This window comes from Mchenga conophoros, linkage group LG11 (genome assembly GCF_057382185.1).
Source record: "Mchenga conophoros isolate Kocher_MC1m ecotype Shallow Benthic linkage group LG11, M_conophoros_male_GT1.1, whole genome shotgun sequence".
Taxonomy (NCBI): Eukaryota; Metazoa; Chordata; class Actinopteri; order Cichliformes; family Cichlidae; genus Mchenga; species Mchenga conophoros.
The window spans coordinates 26879898-26900146 of NC_140536.1; the positions used below are offsets into that span (position 1 = coordinate 26879898).

The 20249-nt window shown below is 39.6% G+C and overlaps 1 protein-coding gene across 2 annotated transcripts; it reads right to left on the bottom strand.

Annotated features, from left to right (window-relative positions):
* Positions 1–1375: 1375 nt before the first annotated feature.
* On the bottom strand, positions 1376–13693 carry snx27b (sorting nexin 27b). 2 transcript variants are annotated; one of them, XM_085292040.1, is made up of 13 exons: positions 13180–13693; positions 9329–9560; positions 8926–9118; positions 8471–8535; positions 8270–8374; positions 8099–8177; positions 6507–6670; positions 6328–6417; positions 5701–5850; positions 5451–5579; positions 4188–4247; positions 4029–4091; positions 1376–3890 (listed from the first exon to the last, which is right to left on the bottom strand). In XM_085292040.1, the coding sequence occupies exons 1-13, from the start codon at positions 13509–13511 to the stop codon at positions 3846–3848; spliced, it is 1707 nt and encodes a 568-aa protein (XP_085148166.1). In that variant the 5' UTR covers positions 13512–13693; the 3' UTR covers positions 1376–3845. The 2 variants fall into 2 exon arrangements, with proteins under 2 accessions (XP_085148166.1, XP_085148165.1); XM_085292039.1 differs by having other exon boundaries at positions 4043–4091; positions 13180–13692.
* Between the last annotated feature and the right edge of the window lie 6556 nt (positions 13694–20249).

Genomic DNA, 20249 nt, shown 5'->3' on the forward strand with positions numbered 1-20249 from the left:
ATGGATTCACGATTTCATGGTATTTACACCAACTTCTGACCGTAAAATCCAAATGAGTGCTGCTGTAGCTCATCTACTTCATGTGCTGCCCTCAGAGGTGCTCTTCTGAACACCTTGGTTGCAGCAAGACGTTATTTTAGTTACTGTTGCCTTCCTATCAGCTCAAAGCAGTCTGGCTCTTTTCCTCTGACCTCTGGTATCAACGAGGCATTTTCACTGGATATTTTCTTTTTTTCAGACCATTCCCTGTAAACCCTAGAGTTGGTTGTGTGTGAAAATTTCACTAGATCTGCAGATTCTGAAATACTACCAGCCGTATCATCCTCCAATTTTAAGACTTCATTTAGTTCACTGAAATTTGGACTTAAAAAACTGAACTTAAATTATCACTGAAACTAAGCAATTTAGCTAAATACCTAAGTGACTCTTTCCATTATATGTCACCAGTCATCAGAGCCATCATATTATGTGGGTGGGATGTATCAGGGTTGTGAGATACAAATGCTTACCCATTAAAAGTAAGTTTTTCAGGCCTGCTGGTGAATATTTTACAAAAGGTGATCAAACCTTCAGAAACAGCTCACCTTTTTATTTTAGGCCAGCCTGTAATCTTTCATGCTGGAGGCCGTTAAAAAGCTCTCTATAACAGAGAACAACACTTGGCACTGCTCCAGCTGTGCAAAAAGCATTTTCAAGCAATCAAAAGAAGCTTCACAACACGGTTGTGGTGTGTTGCAAGCAGGGAGACGCAATTCCTTGGAGGGAAGATGAAGAGAGAAGCGCTTGGGTCTTTTTATGTTTTTATATCAAAATGACAACTAATTTCACATGCAATAAATGCACAGAAGCTGAAAATGAGTGTACACTCCCATCAGCAGTGGATCTACTATTAGAATAGAGCTTAATTCTTTTGTGAAGTGTCTTCCTCAGAAACTAATCAGCACTCAGGTCTGAATACTTCCACGAGGTCTCTCAGGACAGATTTTCAGACCAAAGATTTTTAGCTTTTCAAAATTCACCCATTCCAAGATAATTTTCAGTCACCACCTCACCAGCAGCAATCAATACCTATTAATTACTGGGTGCAGACACTTGATGCAGGTCGATATGTAACGGCTATCTCGCTGCCTGTTGGGTAATTGTCTCCCAGATCTCATTATAAGATGCTGGAGTTGGGGAAAGAAGAGGAAGCCAGTGAGGAGAGAAGAGGAAAAGAGGAATAGTGGAATAAAGACACGGGTACAGGTGTAAAATCAACTTTATAGGATAAATCTGGCTCTGCCCACTGTGGGGACTGTCTGTTACTTTGTGATTTCCGCACTCCTTGACTCAGCTCCAAACACACAACGTTAGTTGCAAATAAACAACAACCAACTTTGCATCAATAAATCGGTTTATTTAAAAGAATATGTTACAATTTATTACAGTAAGCGATGTAACCAAACACTTGCTTAAATTTTACATTTCGACATGTCAAAGGCTCTGTAGGTTGTCATTCTCCATCCCCTTCTTAGTGTGACGCTCATCAGCTGAATTTAAAATCGAATCTAACTGTACGTGACATCTAACTTCAGTCAGCATGAGAAAGTGTGTGCACGTGTGTGTAGGGGGTGGATGGGTGAGCCCATGGGCTTGAAGGTGGGGTGATCAGGCGATGCCAGACAATCGACTGTGTCAGACATGGTTCAGTAAGCAGACACGAATCCTGGGGAAATGTGTTCAGCCTTTAAGACTGCACATTCAATCTCTCAATTCAAGGCTCAACACATTCAATTAAACCTCCTTTCTACCCTCACAAAGGTGTGCTGAAGCTCATTAATCACCCCAAAATGCTTCCGTGAACAGCGCTATCACGATAACGAGGACTCTTAGGTAGACTCACTGATGTAAATTTAAAGCTCCCTACTGTCTTGTAGATATCTTTAATATTAATGCTATTAAGCCAGTGGCATCATATTCTGTTTCTACAACCTATAATGTGATTGTTTTATAAAATTGCTGTTGACTCAGAAGAAGCTTTAATTTAAACCTAAGAACAAATCTCAGCTTTCAATATATTGATTTTTAAAAATACCTCTATTAAGATAATAATAACTGAACATGCCACTCTTCTCTCACCTTGTAAAAGCAACTGGTGTAGAAACAACCATGTAATATTTGTCCGACTCACTGGTAACTTTCAAAATGAAAAAAGTGCAACACATTACGATTTCATTAATAAGGATGCGAGATCACAAAATTGCACTAAGCAATAATAAATGTTTAATTTCAGCCATCGCAGCGCCAGGTTTTAATGACGCAATGAATTGTAATTTTTGTTTATTTGTCAGGCTCTGTATTGCACCATCAAATAATTAGGTTCTAGCTCAATGCATAATTGTTTTGATTACATTGGAACTTGAACTGGGCTCATTTAGAGATGGCATTACAGTGTTGAGCTTTACCTTTTTGAATCATCGGCTGGTAGGATGTCTTTACGGGCTGCGCACTGTAATCCTTATTTTGTCAAATGGTCGAAGGATAAAGCCATCGCTTTTTTGTTCGGAGACTGTCATCCTGTTTAACCCGAATCTGCAGAGAATAAGTGATTCAACAGCAAAGCACCAGCTACACAGATAAATAGTGCTGCATAGAAAGGCCATTTGAATTACGGGCCCATTATAAATCCGGTGGGAGCTCTCAGAAAAAAAAAGTAATAACTGCATGCTCAAGAGCCGGCAGGAGGACAAGGACCCCTGCTGCCTCTTCTGGGTAAAGCACGATGTTACGTGTCTGAGCGGAGCTCCGCATCACCGCTGCTCCACGATGGCCGTAAACATTTTGCATGGTGTGTTCATTAAAAAGATTACCTAAGAGTTGAATGCACAATTCTGCACACTCACACAGTATATAACTGCACCGTAGTCAGTGATAAACGTAGACCTGTACTTATTCCATTATAATTCCATCTATTGCCCTTTTACATTATACTATGCACATTTGGAGGTCAATAATACTGCTGGATAAAGTGCAACATATGTCTAAGCATTGATATGCACCCAAATATGAAAAAAACAAACAAACAGCCTATAAAGAAAATCTGCGTTCTTCATCCCTTCTCTCATTTGTCACATTATTAATGCAAATGCAGTTCGCAACACATGGAAATTAATGTATGTGACGTGGTTCAGCTGTAACTTACTTTATCAGGGCTCGACTCTGGTTTGCCCCTTCTCTCTTAGCTGATGGGGTTTTCTGCATATATTAATAACACGCATGGAGACGCAGGACACTGAGGCTCTAATCCATAAACTGAGAAGCTAAATGTCTTCCTGTGGTCACCCCTCCGAATCAGTGATTAATGTGATCTTGTGGTCCCTTTTCTGAGGGCAGCTAACAACTTTTACTTTCCTTTCTTTGTCCACCAATCTTTTCAGCTCTCTTTTTCAAGTAGGACTTCTTAAAAGAAGGTTCAAAACCCCGATCGTTTGCACGTCACATTCCACTTCAAGTCCCTGCCAATAAGAGGAAGGCTCGCATGAATCCGTCACTTTGATTCTGTAGGCAGCTCGTTTCTTTTCAACGGAGCTCTGCTTAATGCATGGTCGCGATGTGCTGGATTCGAGAGTTCTGGTACACAAGTCTGTAGTTTATTTTTTTTATGCGTCTGTTCATTCAACGTGTTCATCAGCAGATGCTTGTTGGTTTGCATGTAAGGAGGAGCTTCTCATGTTGAAGTTGATGGAGTTTAAATGACGTCCGAGTAGTTAACAGCTGATTTCTGGTGGGTATGGGGGGGAAGGTCGGGGCCAAAACTGAGCTGAGGTGGTGATGGCGATGTAGTTACGAGGTAACGATCTCCCTTCCTAGGTGCCCCCATCCCTTCTGTGCCTCAGCAGCTGGAAAATATTCTGTTACAGAAACAGAAACCAGGGGTAAAAACCACAAGCTTAGACACAGAAGGAAAAGAAACTGTATAAAACACCAAAACAAGAAAGTAAAAGGATTATCACTGGTATCAAACTGGACAGAGGCAGGCAAAGCCTTACCTTGCCACACATACCATCTTTACTGCAGTTCTTATTGTCCTTGTCTGTAGCCTCCTCTTCCACCTGAAGGCACAGATGCATTATTTCCGTAAGTACAGGACAGAAGTAAATGGCTTGTATTAGAGCAGATTATTCTGTAAAGAAGCAGAAGGGCATTACCTCCTTCCTCCATTTCAGCTCACAGAAGACTCTCTCAAAGCACTCATGCATGTAGTTAAACTAAACAATGACAAAGAGAAGCACAGATTTAGACTGGCGTTTATACGGTTCTCTCTAAAACAGTGGTGTCAAACATAAGGCCCAAGGGTCAGAATGAGCCCAGCGAAGACTAGAATCTGACTCACTGAACAGCTTTAGAAAATTTGACGGAGTGCATAGATTTGAAGTTTTTAACTGTATTTAATACGTTTTACAGCTTTTCCTATTGATACAAACTGCCCAACCCCCATTAGCTTTCATGTTGAATTAAAGTAATTAACAGATAAATAATTAAATGACATAAATGGTCCTGTTTTTCAAATATTAATTAGTCAGCAGTAAACTAACAAAACCATTATATTTTATAATTACAGGACAGTCTGTGCAGTGAGCCATTATACCCTTTTCTCTAATTTTACACATCTATCCTGTATTTTTACTGGCTCGGCCCACTTGAGATCAAAGTGATTGCATGTCACCCACCATATAAAATGAGCCTAACATCGCTGCTCTAAAAGAGTAGTAGAAATGAGAGTCTCTTTCTTTTCTTTACAAGGAGTTTGATAAGAGCTTTGATACCACCTTCTTGTACTTGCCTGTAAATATAGTTTAACTTACATCCACCAACTGGTTAACTTATCTCAGCATAAGCACACTTTATAAAGCAACAGTAACTGGTTCCCAAAGGCTTTAAGAGCTGGTGAAAGAAGATGTGTTGTAACACAGTAGTAAACAAGCACCTGTACTAACTTTTTTTTAAAGGAATTCAATTTAAAATGATGATTTTTCAAGATTCGGTACAACTTCTCGGGTATGTTTTTGTACTATTTCCAATTAAATATGGGCTTCTTCTTTTCAAACATTTTTTTTGGTTAATTAGCAGGTGTATCTGGCTGATTTTATCCATACAAACAGGGAAGTTTGCTATGATGTAATGTGTAAGTGAACTAGGCTCACTACTGCCACTACTTTTAAAAAAAATAAAAATTACTGGCTGCTTGTGTCATCCTCTTATTTACTGTAAAGGCATACAAGTGGTGTCTACTCAATAAAATATCTGCAGAGACCATACTTACCATTTACCATGATCTGTTCCTTCTAAATATAGCAGTAACTCTCCTCATCCTGAACTTTTTCTTTTAGAGTTCTTTACAATTATTTCATTTGTAGCAGTATTAACAAATAAACATAATATGTATGCAGTGATCTGTGTGTGATCCATACATTAGGAGTAAATATCTTGACCCAGCGTGGCTTCTTCTCTCCTCGTGCATATTCAAAGCAGAAGGCCATGCCCTCTTCATCCGTGTCCCACCTCTGCATCTCCCCCCAGTCAAATGCAATCACCTGATTCTGGAACAACACGAAGGCTTCAGTACACTCACCCTGTTACACAAGAGGTATAGAAAAGGCAGACACACACACACGCACACGCACACACACACACACACACACAGCAAAGAGTAGGCCTTGCCTCAAGCGTCCCCTCCTCTGTGCAGGCGTGCAGCTTGAAGTGGTGAATACTGATGGCCGTGATCACGTGGCCTTTACGTCGAGAGTCGCAGGAACAGTGGGGGAATATGATCTCGTTGTAGCCTTCGCAAGTTCGCAATAAACTCAGGTACTGTGAAAAAAAAGAGGGAGAAGAGGCAATGTGAGCTAAACATTTTTCACAAACTGAAAAACAAGAGGATGCTCTGCAGCTGAATGAAGTTTAGATGCAGGGTGCATTTTTTAACTGTGAAAAAACACTTAAGGCTATAAAGCAGAGTGCAGTTATTCTCTGTAGCCTGACTGATTTAGAAACGGGATGTGATTATTTACCTGCTGGAGCAGCTTTAATCTCTTCAAATTGGCGGTAATTTACTGATGCTCACTCACTTATTCACTTTCAGCGAGCACATTTTGCTGGCAAGAATGTGTGTCTGTGACACACTCGCTCTTAGACTACTTCCTTTTTACACTGTGGTATATCACTCAGTGAAATAAGAATGAAGCAGTGTGACAAAGTGGACGACACACTCAGATATAGTGAGAATACAGTGTCTCTGTATGTGCATGTTACTCTCAAACAGTAGCGTGCTGTATATAAAAGGCTCACCATGGACATCTTCTTCTGCTCGGCCAGCTTTTGGAGCTGATAAGACTTCTGCTCAACTTTAATGAAGCCTTTCTTCACATCATCCACAGCCTGCAAAGAGGTCAGACAGGAGACACAATTAAATACAAAATCCACTAAGCATACCAAACAGAGCAGACAAATACACAGTGTGTACGCACCTGGTGAAAGAAATAGTTGACAGCGAGCTGGTTGTCATTAAGCAAAATCTCCTCTTCTGTGGTGAAGAGCCACTTGCGTAGGGTGAGACAGGTTCCTGGGATCGCTGAGGTATAGTTCTGTACATACAGTTTGTGGGGGAACTCATTGGGGGCAAGCTTACGTACTAAAGAAGAAAGAAGACATGAAAGAAATTTGTAGAACATTTAACAGCACAAATCCTACCTCCTAAGACTTAACTGTACTTCTTCCACAAAGATGGATACCATCTATGAACCAAAAATCAATAGGGTTTCATTTAAGTTTATATAATTTCATTTTATTGGATATGTCAATAAAGTCACATAACCTGTGCTGTATTTTTTGTGAGGCTAGCTGCACAGGAAGGTCAGTTTCTTTGTCAGTGTGTCAGTCAGTTCGACAGACATTTGTACAGCAGTAAATCAAGTGTCTTTTGTTCAGCAACTGCCAGAATGATGGCCATGAAATTTAATACAAGCACTACGGGGGGAAAAAAGACTGGCGATCCATTAGAAATGTTCTTAATAAAATAACGATAATTTGCATGAAAAACAAACAAACACAATTCTTCATAATAGGTTTTATTAATAAAGTTTCACGAGCTGCTAATGTGGTTGTAGGCTTGTTACTTTCTGCTTTGTGATACAATGTTGTGACAGTAACCAAGCCATACAAAACAATGCAACACGAATAAGGAAAAAAGAAAGGCAAAGCAAGGTCAAAAACCAAAGACAGCGATGTTACTGTGAAACCAAAGCTAAGGATCGTTTCAAGAAACAGATGACGCTTCTGAGCCTTCTGAGACAGAATAAATCAGGCCACAGTTATCTACACCTACAGCATAAGGAGTGTAACTTTACATTACACTACAACATTCTAAAGTAAACACTGAAGTAAATGTAACTGATGTTAGAACTGCAAGACAAATGCTTCTTTTTACTTGTGAAAGATTCCTTCGTGCTGCTAAACAATTTCCTTCCTAGAGTTTGGAAAAAAAAAGTGTTGTGTGGGTGTGGAAGGGGTGTGGAAGAACAGCACAAGTGCATACACTTGTAATTATCAGTTCTTCAGCTGATTAAAAATAAAACGGGGATGGCTTTCTTCACATCACTGGGGATAGAATTTGCTGATTTATTCCTTGCAAGAAAGAAACAAATTGAAACTTTAGTGGATACACACAAAACTTTCATTCTCATCAAATATAACTGGTTATTGCTAATGTTGTGGTGCATTTGTCCTTGCTGTAATAGACACAGGTCATAGAGAACTTTGTGCATTAAACAGAAATGCTACTACTGTAGTTTTATTTCATTTTTTAAATTAGGCACAAACAACACACTAAGCTTTGTCAAATGAATGTGACATCATTATAAATGCCCTTACAAACCATATTATGAGCATGATTATTCATGTATAAGGTATTTGCTTCTAGATGATTATAAAAAAAGGTGGCTGCATACAGATATTTTCTTTTCTGTCACTTGTTAGTGATCACAGATAGCAACTACAGCAACATTTGTGCTATGCTTTAGCAAAAATGCAACCTGTGCTTGAGTTACCTGCCCTTACTCACCAAAGGTGTGGTTGATGACCTCAAACAGAGCAAAGTAGCTGGCTGTTACACTGTCCATCTCTAGCTTCATAACAACAGCCTGAACGCGAGAGATTGCCACAGAATGAGAGTGAGAGACTGAAATAATGTTGTGGCTATAGTGGGGACAGGACTGTGTTTGTGTGGGTTTACCTGATAGACCTGGTCTGTAGTTGAATTTTTGCGAACTCTGACAGTGAGTGTGGTTTTATCTGGCATCGCTATTCTCAACTCCACATCCGACACACCGTTATAATTCTAGGTCACAGCAAAGACAGCCAGAAAGACAGACACAGCGTAGTGAGTCACAGGCGGGGAACGGGCAAAAAGACACGTTTATTTTTATTTTTTTACCTCATCTGATTCAGACAGGAACTCTTGCATGATGTCACTTTCTCCAATGACTCGGACAGAGCACACTGCAGATGAAACACACATTATATTAGATACAGTTTTTTTTGTGTGTGTGTGTAAGTGAAATAAAAGTCATTATACAATGACATCTGCGACTTCACCACCTGGCCATAAAACTGCTTAGCAGTCAATTGTCACATTAACTCTGAGCCTCTGAAAATGGTGTCCTGTTTATAAAAATGTGTGTAATCCTTAAAGAGGTCATGCAAATGTTTTGGAAAACTGAATAATCACGCGTTGTTTGTTTGATTTACAATCAACCGTGGTGGCGTTCAGAAGCAAAACTACAAAGCTGTATCTTTGTTCCAAACAATATGGAAGGCAACTGTACGTGGGCGAACTGTTTGTGTGCTAGCCCTATGAAGAAAGCCTGATTCTCCTCCTCTCTTCCTCACCTTTCTCTAGATATTCCTCCAGGCCTCTGCGTCGTGCGTCCAGCTGTTGCTCTGAAAGGGAAAAAGGCCATTTTCCAGGCAGCTTGGGGAAAGTAAAGTTAGCAAACTCCCTCTTCAGGTTTTGGTGTAGAATCACAAACTCCCGGTAACGCTTGGAGCACAGCTGTCTGCCTGCCATGTACACATTATACACCTGGAAGAGTTAAAGTGGAAAAATGAAAACGAAAAGGCGGTGATCTTTAGTCAACAGTATTTATAATATCCAGAACATTAGGTTGCTCATAGACCTGAATATAAACATCTCATGAATGTAACAATCGCATAAGCCTTGAGTTGTGACTGGCTGCGTCCAACTACAAAAACATTTTTATCCATCCGAGTGTTTTTGCACGAGTGTACCCACCACAAACTTTTCATGGTTGAGTTCAGTGTGTTTGTAGCTGGGAACAGAGATGGGCACTGCCTGCTTGTCGGAGTAGTCGTAACAGGACTGGGCCGACCCGTCGTCTCCGGGATCCAGGCAGTCGGCCTCCTGGGGAGGAACGGACAGCACGGCCAGCACCAGCTCTCGCTCACCGGCCCGGATCAGATCAACCACCTGCTTGTGTGTTGCTCCTTCTACGTTCACCCCATTGCTGTTGAATAAAGAGATTTATATACTAGAGTGGCAAGCATTTTCTTTTTTAATATTCTTAAGGTTAACTTTCTATTTTTCATAAGCATAAAAGAGTACAGAGTTTTTTTTCACTGAATTAGGAAATACAATAGTGAAAATGCAATTATAAATTAATGCAATCAAATAATCTAAACAGCAGCCTTTAATTACCAGAGACTTGAATCAACACACAGACGGCATGCTGTTAACACCAATGAGAAATGACTAAGTGCTTCATGACTGCAGGGCTGTTATATTCAGACAATTTATCAGTGCCTTGTACTTTGCTTCTTCTCTCTCAGGGTAGAAGTTTAACACATGAAATTATAAGATTCACAAATAACAAGAATTATTTGAACTGCTAAACAATATAAAAATATTGAATGAAATGGGAAACAGCAAAAAAAAAAAAAGGGGTTCAAATAAGAGTTACTGGTGCGCACATTGTAGAACTTTTGCATCATCTCTTTCAGAATTGAGACCTTTGGTTATGTCATGAGCACAGCTGAAAGTGAGCGACACTGGGTGTGTGCACTTTGGCAGTTGTGTCAAACGGAGTGAATGACAGAGCTGTAGCAGCCTAACTCGTAGTTAACTTTGCTCCAAAACCATGTCGCCTCATCTAAAAGCTCTCAGCGACACCACTGGATATTTCTCACACTTTTAAAACAAGCTCCAGCGTAGGCTGGCAGATAAAGGCGGTATTTGAACGAGGCCTGAATGAGATTCAATAAATTATTCTGTGTTTTACATTCCAGGACTTAAACAACAGCTTGGAAATATTACAGTGAATGAGGAATCAGGCCAAACTTCATTTGAACATTTTCCAAAGACTACAGAAGCCAGCAGTGCTGTAAATGATATTTGCATAACCTAAATGTAACACAGTCAGTGGTTTGGGGGCAAATTCTCACATTAAGTAGACATAGATGAGCTCTGATCATCTAATGTGAAAACACATGTTGTGATAAATACAGGATAAAGTGTGTTAATATGCTGTTAAGATACACTTCGAGCTTTGAGCAGAAAATAAAACCCAATTCTAGGGTTTAGTTGACTTAAAAAACACATCACCACAGGGTGACATCTTTTAGGCAGCGTGATAGTATGCAAAAGGTTTGAGTGTCCTAATTCACATTTTATAAACAAGCACGTTGTGAGAAGCCCACAAATGTTTCACTAACTTATATTAAAGACAACCACTGAGATGGTAACAAGCCAGGACAGGAAATGCAGGAAATGCTTCAACTGAATGAATACATATCTGTTATGTTTGCCATGCTGGCATTTAGATGGAGGGTTGAAGCCCGATGAACATAAGCTCTATTTTACCTACAGTGGAACAAAATAGCTACACACATGTACTCAACATAAAGAAGGCATTCTGAGCCAGTGCACACATAGCAAAGCTGGGAATGATGATTATGTAGGTAAAAGTAAGAAAAGACTAATATGGAGGACACAAATATAACAATCTTGCAGGTGGAGTGGGAGAAAGCGCAAACGTGTCCTACAAGAAAAAATGCAGACCAAGCATTTTGGCAGCTCTTTCCTTCCTGCAGCTTTATGATGATATAATAAGGACCTGACACAGAGGCCTTTGCACCGCCACTATCAGCACTTTTGACTATGATAAACACTTTACAGTAGACACCCTTCCCATGTGACAGATTTCTAGTTCTGCTTTTATAATTGAAATTACTAGTATGTGTTCATTTTGTTTTTGCTGCAGCTTAAGGATTTATTAGGTGACTTTATGCACTATGCAGTGTTCTGTACTTCATGTATAAATGTTCAACCCCTCACACATAGTTTAAAGGCCAAATTAAAATGCATTTGACACCTTGAAAAGTGTTTAAACAATATATATGACCTTTATAATAAAACAGAATGCTGAAATAATTATGCTAAATAACACAAACTGAATTTAAGTCTGAGAGGAGGAGCTGTTTATAAAAGTGCAAATAAATAAAAATACTCGACATGCTGCAGCTAGTATGCAGCCACTCCAGTGTGAATGTGAGTGCTTAGACTCACTTTACTACTTACTTGTATTAAACTAACAAATGTTTAACCAGCCAATCACATGTTAATTAAGCACGATGAAGAGGACCTGGTTAAAATCAAGTCACTAATGTTGCATGGCTGCTAGCGCCAGACTGGCTGTTTTGAGTTACTCAGAAACTGTAGCTCTTTCAGGATTTCAGGCAGAAGCATCTCAAAACAGACATCCAGTAACTGAAACTCTTTGTTGACAGCAGAGGTCAGAGAAAAAAGAAAGTCAACAGTAACTCTAATATTTAAGTCACCAACCGAGGATTTTCGATGACCACGTGGTTTTACCATTTTTTCTAATGGTTAATTTCAGCATCATTATGTGCCACCTTACAACCTTCATATAACCTCAGGCTGCCATGGTCCCAGTTTTCTTTTTTTTGTGTGGTTTTTCAAGGTTAGGATTCGTAGTGCATATATTTGTGTTTGGGTTGCTGTTTGGCTTTTATTATTCTAGTCTTCTTGACTCCTGTTTTGTTTTCTTTGTTATTCTAAACCTGAGTCTGACTTATTCTGTTCCTGTTAAATCTTTGATTTCTGAGCTCACTTCATGTTTTTCTAAGTAGTAGTTTTACATTGTCTGATCCTGCATTTTGAGTCATGTTTTCATTATTGTCCCACACTGTTAAAGTTTAGGTTTTTTTTTAATGTATTATGTACACTCTGGTCTTGAAGGATACTATGTGGCTAGTAAATTTAATAAGTGTACTGTAGCTTTACATGACCACTATATACCATGCTAATAATACTAGCAGAGGGGTATCTTGTATATGATAACAAAATGATCAGGCACACATCCACATGCTGGCACACAGAAATAATGGGGTCAACAAACTGCCAGGTTACTGCAGGCCATCCATTGACACAGCAGTGTGCAAAAGCCAGCCAATCAGAAAGTGACTTTGAGAGGACAAAGCCAATCAGAACTGAACTCAAGGCATCCCTCCCTCTCTGCATCATGGTATTCCATGCACACAGACACACTGAAGCATGAGTACTGATGCTGATGCTGTGTGTTACTCCACACAACAGCAGTTCAACACACACTTGAACACTTCAATGCCAAATCAACCAGGTGCAATAATCCTCAGTGCTAAGTAACATCTAATTCAGTGATGCTGATGTTAAAGATGTGAGCTGGTTTACCATTCATGATTTGTGTAAACAAAGTGTTTCATTGATAAATGACCCACACTGCATCTGCTTAGGATGATGTGAACGTGCACAGGAGTGAGTTGGAAATATCTGGCATGCAGTGGATGAGAGGAATAGATTTCAGTGTGACGTGAATTTCTAATGATCCCCGGATCGTTTCTCTCTGACACACACAGACACTCCTTTCATTGGGATGAACGGCTCTTCTGCAGGACCGGTGTCACAGTGCATGCACACACTGGCACCTTAGTGTTCCCAGTTTGACTGAATGATGCTATAAAGTCACGTTTGCCTTGAGCTCACTGCGTGATCGTCCGGAAAGTGAAACAGGTCATTTTCATCACTTACGTTATAAGCAGCTTGGAGAGAAGCTAAAAAACAGTACTTACACCTCAAGAATCCGGTCCCCTTTCGAAATGCCGGCTCTGTCGGCGGCACCCCCCGGAAGGACCGCACTAACATGCTGCAGTGGGGCGTACAGTTCTCCGTTGATGCTCCGTAATTGCCCTCCTTCACTTACTTGCCCCCGAACGTTGAACCCATAGCCGGAGTCAGACTTCACTATCCGAACCAGCCGCGGGCCTGAAGTAACGGTGGTTGCGGTCTGGCAGCTGCCGCCGGTGCCCGGTGTAACGTTACCGCTGCCGGAGCCGTTACGAGAAGAAGGGTGAGGTGACGGAGGGACCGGGGAACAAATTTCTTGCCCCGCTACGTCCGCCATTTTTCTGCACTCACTGTATCATCCAATCAGATTCGGCTACAACATTAAATATCATACAAACATTAGCTTGTAGTAGCAGGCTAATCAGCTTGGCTAGCTAACTGAATGAGGTAAGCCGGAAAAAGCCGAAATCTTACGATGATTCGCGAGACCGTAGCAGGATGCGCGGGAGGCGTTCCATGTCGACCATCAGAGACGGTTTTTTTTTAGACTGACCGTTAAGTTACTTGAGTAGTGCACATAATTGTGTCGAGAGCAAACAGAAGTCTGCAATTTCTAAACTAAATCAGTGAAGAAAGAGATCAGACCGTAACTTTGAGTCTCCTAAAATGTGATTCCCAGACTTAACACGGACCCCACAAGAAAACTCATCACTCCTAAGTTCGCTTTTGTTTAATATTTCACTGATAAATCCCTGATTGAGATGTTGAGAACACATGTCACTGCTTAAATCATGGTCTAAACTATCAATCCTTGTAGTTACAGTGGGGTTTTTTTTCCTTTTTGTAGAACAAAAAGAGCCCTTTTTGTAAACGTCTACATTTTTTTGGCATATTTACAAAAGGCAAGTCTATTTATATAGCACCTTTCAAACACTACACAGGGACGGATCTAAATAAATTTATTTAGGTTTCATGAGATTAGGATGGAAAAAAGGGGTGGAAAAATCAACAACAATCAATTACACGTGATGCATTCTGTAACGTATTACATATGGTTAAAATACATCAAATGCAGTAAGTATACACACGTTTCATATAAACATAGTCTGCAACTTTTTCAGATCTGTGGCAAGATCTGAAAACTGCTGCCCATCTAATCTGACTGAGCTGGAGCTGTTTTGCAAAGAAGAATGAGCAAGGATTTCAGTCTTTATGTGCAAAGCTGGTAGAGACATACCCCAAAAGACTGGCAGCTGTAATTGCAGCAAAAGGTGGTTCTACAAAGTATTGACTGAGGGGGCTGAATAATTACGCACACCCCACTTTTCAGTTATTTATTTGTAAAAAATGTTTGGAATCATGTATGATTTTCGTTCCACTTCTCACATGTACACCACTTTGTATTGGTCTTTCACATGGAATTCCAATAAAATTGATTCATGTTTGAGGCTGTAATGTGACAAAATGTGTAAAAGTTCAAGGGGCCGAATACTTTTGCAAGCCACTGTATGCAATAGTATATTACTTACACCTTATATTATCTAGAAAAGTTTGGGATCTTACTACATTCATTCACAAAATCTGTTCTTAGTGACGATGCCAAGGATTCACGCTGAGTTGGGGAAAAAAGGCTTCAAGTACTTCTCCCCTTATGTATGAAATCAGCACCAGAATGAGCTCCATTTGAAGGAATTGTTTCTCTGAGTGAGTTTAAACAAATACTTCACATTTTACATATCCAAAGATTTGCATGTAAATGTTTTGATGGACTTTTTGACTACACTGCTGAACTTGTTGTTGGACTTTTCTTTTGTTTATATATGTTTGAGATCACTGATGTTTTATAATTCATAACATTTTACGAGTGGTGTATTTTAGTGCTGTTTTTATCCAGGTTACCCTTGTAAATACGTTTAAAAAAAATCTCATTAGATCTTTCCTGGTTAAATACAGTAATAATAAACTAATAATAATAAATTAATAAAAAAAGTCATCTTGGGGAATCACTGCTTCTGTCCTGTCGCTCTTGTTTCTTTGACCTTCCTTTGAACCAGTTTATATGCTGCATCATCCATCACCTGCACCCTTTTGCATCCTCTATTCTCCTTTCTCCTCCTTACTCCACAGCACATCCTCCTCTATCACAGCCAGGCCACTACTCGCTAAGATGTTTATTTATTCACAATTTGTTGTAATTCTGTCAACCTCCAACTGTTTAAACAGGTCTTACGATATATTAGTGTATTTCACCTGTAAAAAACTGAATGTGCTGCAATGAAGAGCTCACTAACTAGATACTACAATAAAAGTGAAAATAAATGAATAAAATAAATGAATAGTACATAAAGTGAAACAGCTGAATACAATAAGTGGCTTCATGTATTAAAATAGCTCTATAAAGCAAACTGTACCAGAATAGAAATAGCTGACTAAATTTAGTAAAACGACAAGCACAGTACATGTCAGAAGACATTAAAGGGACTCAGTATGACAGCGTGTAAAGTGTAGTGACAGAACAGATCATCCTCTGCTAGACAGATGTGTTTCTTTTTTAAAGCGGTATCACACAAGGTATCAAAGATTTCCAGTGTGTGTCCTGAAGGAAGCAGAGCTGAATCAGACTGTTAGAGAAATGTTTAAATGCAGCTTCACAGAAGAATGTGTCCATCACACCAATCTAACATTTTGAACAAATCATCCAAGTGTAGCTGAGGCAGGTCGATTCAGTGCATATACTCCAGGCTGCTGAAGACAAAAACACTTTAACCAATCTAGAAATGACTGAAATGCTCTACAGTGAGTCTCAAGTAGACAAAATGCAGTGCCATCACAAAAAGCTGTGAATGGCACAAAAAAAATATAAATCTGATGTCTAACAATATAACCTTTTCTTTCTTTAATTGGGACACGATAGTGAAAGGCAGATTTTAACACGCTGGATCAATATTCTGATATCGTGTTTGAATTCACAAAGTTTATGATTTATGGTTCTGTGAGATAAACACTTCAGCTGTACATATGCAATCTGTACAATGAGAAAGTGAGAGTGCTTCACAACAGCTAAGCCAGGTCTGTCAAATATTTTATGCTTTTAACTGGAACATTTGGGTCTAATGCACAATGATTAATCACACGTTTATTCAACATTTTACTTTTTTATTTATTTCTCCTTCATTTAACAAGGAATGTACGACTCTTGAGATTAAACATAACATTATGTATACGCCGTGTTTGAGTATAACTGATGTTCGTTGTCTGAAGTGACAATTAACAAATCAAAATAAATGCTGTGACATTTACTCTCTTGTTTTATCTCTACACAAAGAACAAATCATGAAAGAACCTGATTTGTACAACAGCTTATGTAATGCATAAAATCGCTTTTGGAAACATGGTCTGGCTTTTCAACACGTGCAACGCAGGGGGTCATTTCTTAGCTCATTAATCAGGGAGGCATCCAGTGGTTATATTTTAAATATTATGTTAGTGTTTGGATGCCTTTACATAGAACAGCAAATAACAGTGAGATATATGTAAGCTTATAACTGGATCCTTAACCTCTTAACTTCCACAAAGGTTGCCTCCACAGTGATGTAAAAGACACAAATTCAATATAAATTGGCAGCAGATGAAGTGTAAGGCCAGAATGCATGTGAGCGAGTTCATAGTTTAGTTATTTTACAGTGAACCGTGGCAGTGTGAATGGACTCAAACAGAGAGGAGTGACATACTGTAGAAGGCATTCTGCTGCCAGCAGCCAGCTGTATTGACTGCCTGCAGATATTACTCTTTACTTCTTCCAGGTGGAACAAGTGCACCTTATATCTTGGATGGATATGAGCTTCTACCAGCACTTTGGATGATATTAGCGGCAGTACTTTATGCATGCATGCATAACCTATTGTCAAAAACATTTTCCTTTGTTTCCTGTATTACCGATATCAGAATCGAGGGGGAATCTAATGTACATATTGCTGTGATTGCATATAATCAAAAAATTATAGTAATATTAGGCAAAGATGTCCTGAGAAAATACAAAATGCAATTTTTAAATGATGATTTAATTTATTATGGGAAAAAGCCAACCCACCCTACCAGGCTCTTTGTGAAACCTGATGATGACTGCAATTAAGGATTTGTGATAACTGACAATGTTTACGTCACTGTGGAGGCATTTTGGCCCACTTTACTTTGGGGAAATGTTCATTTCAGGCGCATTTGAAGGTTTTTAAGCGTGAGTGGCCAGTTTAAGGTCATACCAATGCTTTTCATTCAGATTTAATTTTGGTCTTGGACTAATTAGGTAGCTTCAAAACCTTCCTTTTATCTTTTTCAGCGATTCAGAGGTGGACCTCCTAGTGGTTTTCAGATCATTTCCCTGCTGTATGATGCAAGTGAGCTTGCGTTTCAGGGCATTGAATTGTGATGCAAAATGCTTGCCACAGTCACCAATCTTTGAACACAGGGAACACACCTGGCGTCATTCACTACACACAATGACTCAAAATTGAAGACACTTGTTGCTAATGCTGTACCCACATGTAAAAGCAAGTTCAGAGTGCACAGTATGCTGAAGGTTCCAAACAAACACAATGGATGAAGGCAGAGTCAGGGGAAGAGGAATCTGATGCAGAGGAGGGAGAAGAGCTGGCCCTGGAAGAAGAGGAGCAGGCCAATGAGGAAGAGGAGTTCAAATGAGAGGAGGAAGAGGAGCAACCAACGAGGAAGAGGAGAAGGCCAACATGGGAGAGGAGAAGGTCCAGGAGGGAGAGCAAGACAACTTCGCACCATCATTACGGACGAGATGCGAGCAACAGCTCAGCGACATGATGCCGCACAGTGATTGTGGTGTGTGTGTGGTGTGAATAACGTAAATAAAAAAACTTCACACCCTGTTCATGTTTTCAAGATTACTGTTGTGTGCAATAGATTCTGTTTTTGCATTGAGTTGTGTTACAGTAGTGTACGTACATGCAGGATTTTCTATAGATTTATACTACTCATATGAAACTCACAAATCTAAATGCCTAATCCTCTGCAGAGATCTACGACGATCCGTTACTGTATAGTTTCTAAAATATGCATTGGCAGTTATGAAACAAAGAACCTTCTCACAAATTGAGCATTGTGTTTTCAATTGTTTTGCTGTAGTGTGTAATGCTGTGTATAGTGTTTATAGTTTTGACAGCTTCGAGCTGCTCTCTTGGTGTGGGAGTTTGAGTTTTGCAGTGGGAAGGTGTGGTTGTGTTTATGTAGCTTTAGAGAAGGGTGTTGTGTTTGGACATTGGGGGACCTGGTGGTAACGTTTGTGACATGTGTTTTAGCATTTGAGAAAAACTGTAATAACAGTTAAGTCATTATTTTACCAGGGGTTTAGGGGAGGTAATTAATTTTATAAATGAAATCTTCACTTAAAAACTACTTGGGTTGTCTTTAGATAGATAGATAGCAGGATGTTAAGGTTTGCTCTAGACAAGTTTTGTGCCAATTAATTACATTCACACACGAAATCAGCATGACATTTATATTCTCTGGCTTGCCTCTTTCATTTTAATGCCTTTGGACCAAAAGTATGATATCCATGCTTTAATGTGTAAGACCGCATGCGGGCAATTATAATTTGAGGCAAAGTTTATATTTCAAACAAGTATATGCAAATAGAGTACTTATTGATTATCTGAGCCAACATCTCAAAGTCCACATAAACACTAAGGACGCAACTTTCCCTGCTCAGAAACCTGTGTTTAGTTTTATTCAACCTCGTAGCAAATAGTTTAAAAAAAACAACCCCACTGCTCTGAAACATAAATTCAACAAATTATTGCAGACTCTCAGAGCTTATGTCTTTGTAGGGGTGGCTGTAGGGGTGGCTGTAGCTCAGGTGGCAGAGCAGGTCAGCCACTAATCAGAAAGTCGGTGGTTTGATCCCAGGCTGCCTCCTGGCTGCATGCCAAATATCCTTGGGCAAGATACTAACCCCGTGTTTGCCTACTGGTGGTGGTCAGAGGTCCCGGTGGCGCCAGTGTCCGGCAGCCTCGCCTCTGTCAGTGCGCCCCAGGGCAGCTGTGGCTACAATGTAGCTTGCCATCGCCGGTGTGTGAATGGGTGAATGACTGAATGTAGTGTGAAGCGCTTTGGGGTCCTTAGGGACTAGAAAAGCGCTATACAAATGCAGGCCATTTACCATTTGTATCTCACCCTGATTTTATTTCAGAAATGTTTTGAATTAGGGATGTTTTTCCTTACACAACTTATAGTTATGCAGCAGTTACAGTCAGGTGTCTGGGATCACTTATACAGTAAACTGGATAATCCATGGGTATGTTAAGTATTCGATATCTGGAGGCTTAAATTGATCCAGAAATTAATGCATGTTTTAACTTTGATGTTGCTTGCATGACTAAAAGTGGTGGTGGATGCTTGTATCTATCAAACATATGCAGTACACTTGCTCCACCTGGCAGCAAACAGGGGGAATGGATAGATTAAATAAACTTTATTTCAGTGACTAAAATATTTCTGCTTACCGTGGACGTTTGATATCCCACTCCTGTTGTCAGTTATATTGGGTGAGGCTTTTGAACACAGGAGTCCTGCTTAACCTGTTTTCACTGTGCAGCTTTCTCACGAGAGCTTTTCAGTCTTGTAACTTAACTTAATGTATGACAGGGTAAAAGAGATGCAGCTCTGTCAAATACTTTACGGATTAATCTATTGAGAAATAGCATAAAAATAGCCCCCCCAATTTCACTTTCTCTGTTTATAGTAAATACTAGTACTAAGAAATTTTGTTCATCAAGATGAAGGTAAAAATTTGGGATTTAAATTCTGATCATTCTTCGCGATGTCTGATGTCATGACACATTCATGGTTTAATACAGCTGTTTTGAAACAAATACATAAAAAAAGAAGAATACAGACAAACATTTTCATTTCCCTCATTTATAGCATAGAAATTATATATTAGATGAAGCTTTAACTCTGAATTAATAAGACATCCTCTGTAGGAGGACTGACAGTGACATGTGACTGAAGAACAAAGTGAGGGATATCTGTTTAAAGTGTGATGAGCCAA

Coding starts and splice junctions, on each gene's coding strand:
- snx27b (XM_085292039.1), bottom strand. CDS start 13,511: ATGGCGGACGTAGCGGGGCAAGAAATTTGTTCCCCGGTCCCTCCGTCA. Junction 9,561..13,179: donor GGGGACCGGATTCTTGAGGT/GTAAGTACTGTT, acceptor TTTATTCAACAG/CAATGGGGTGAACGTAGAAG. Junction 8,536..8,925: donor GGAGGAATATCTAGAGAAAG/GTGAGGAAGAGA, acceptor TTTCATCTGCAG/TGTGCTCTGTCCGAGTCATT.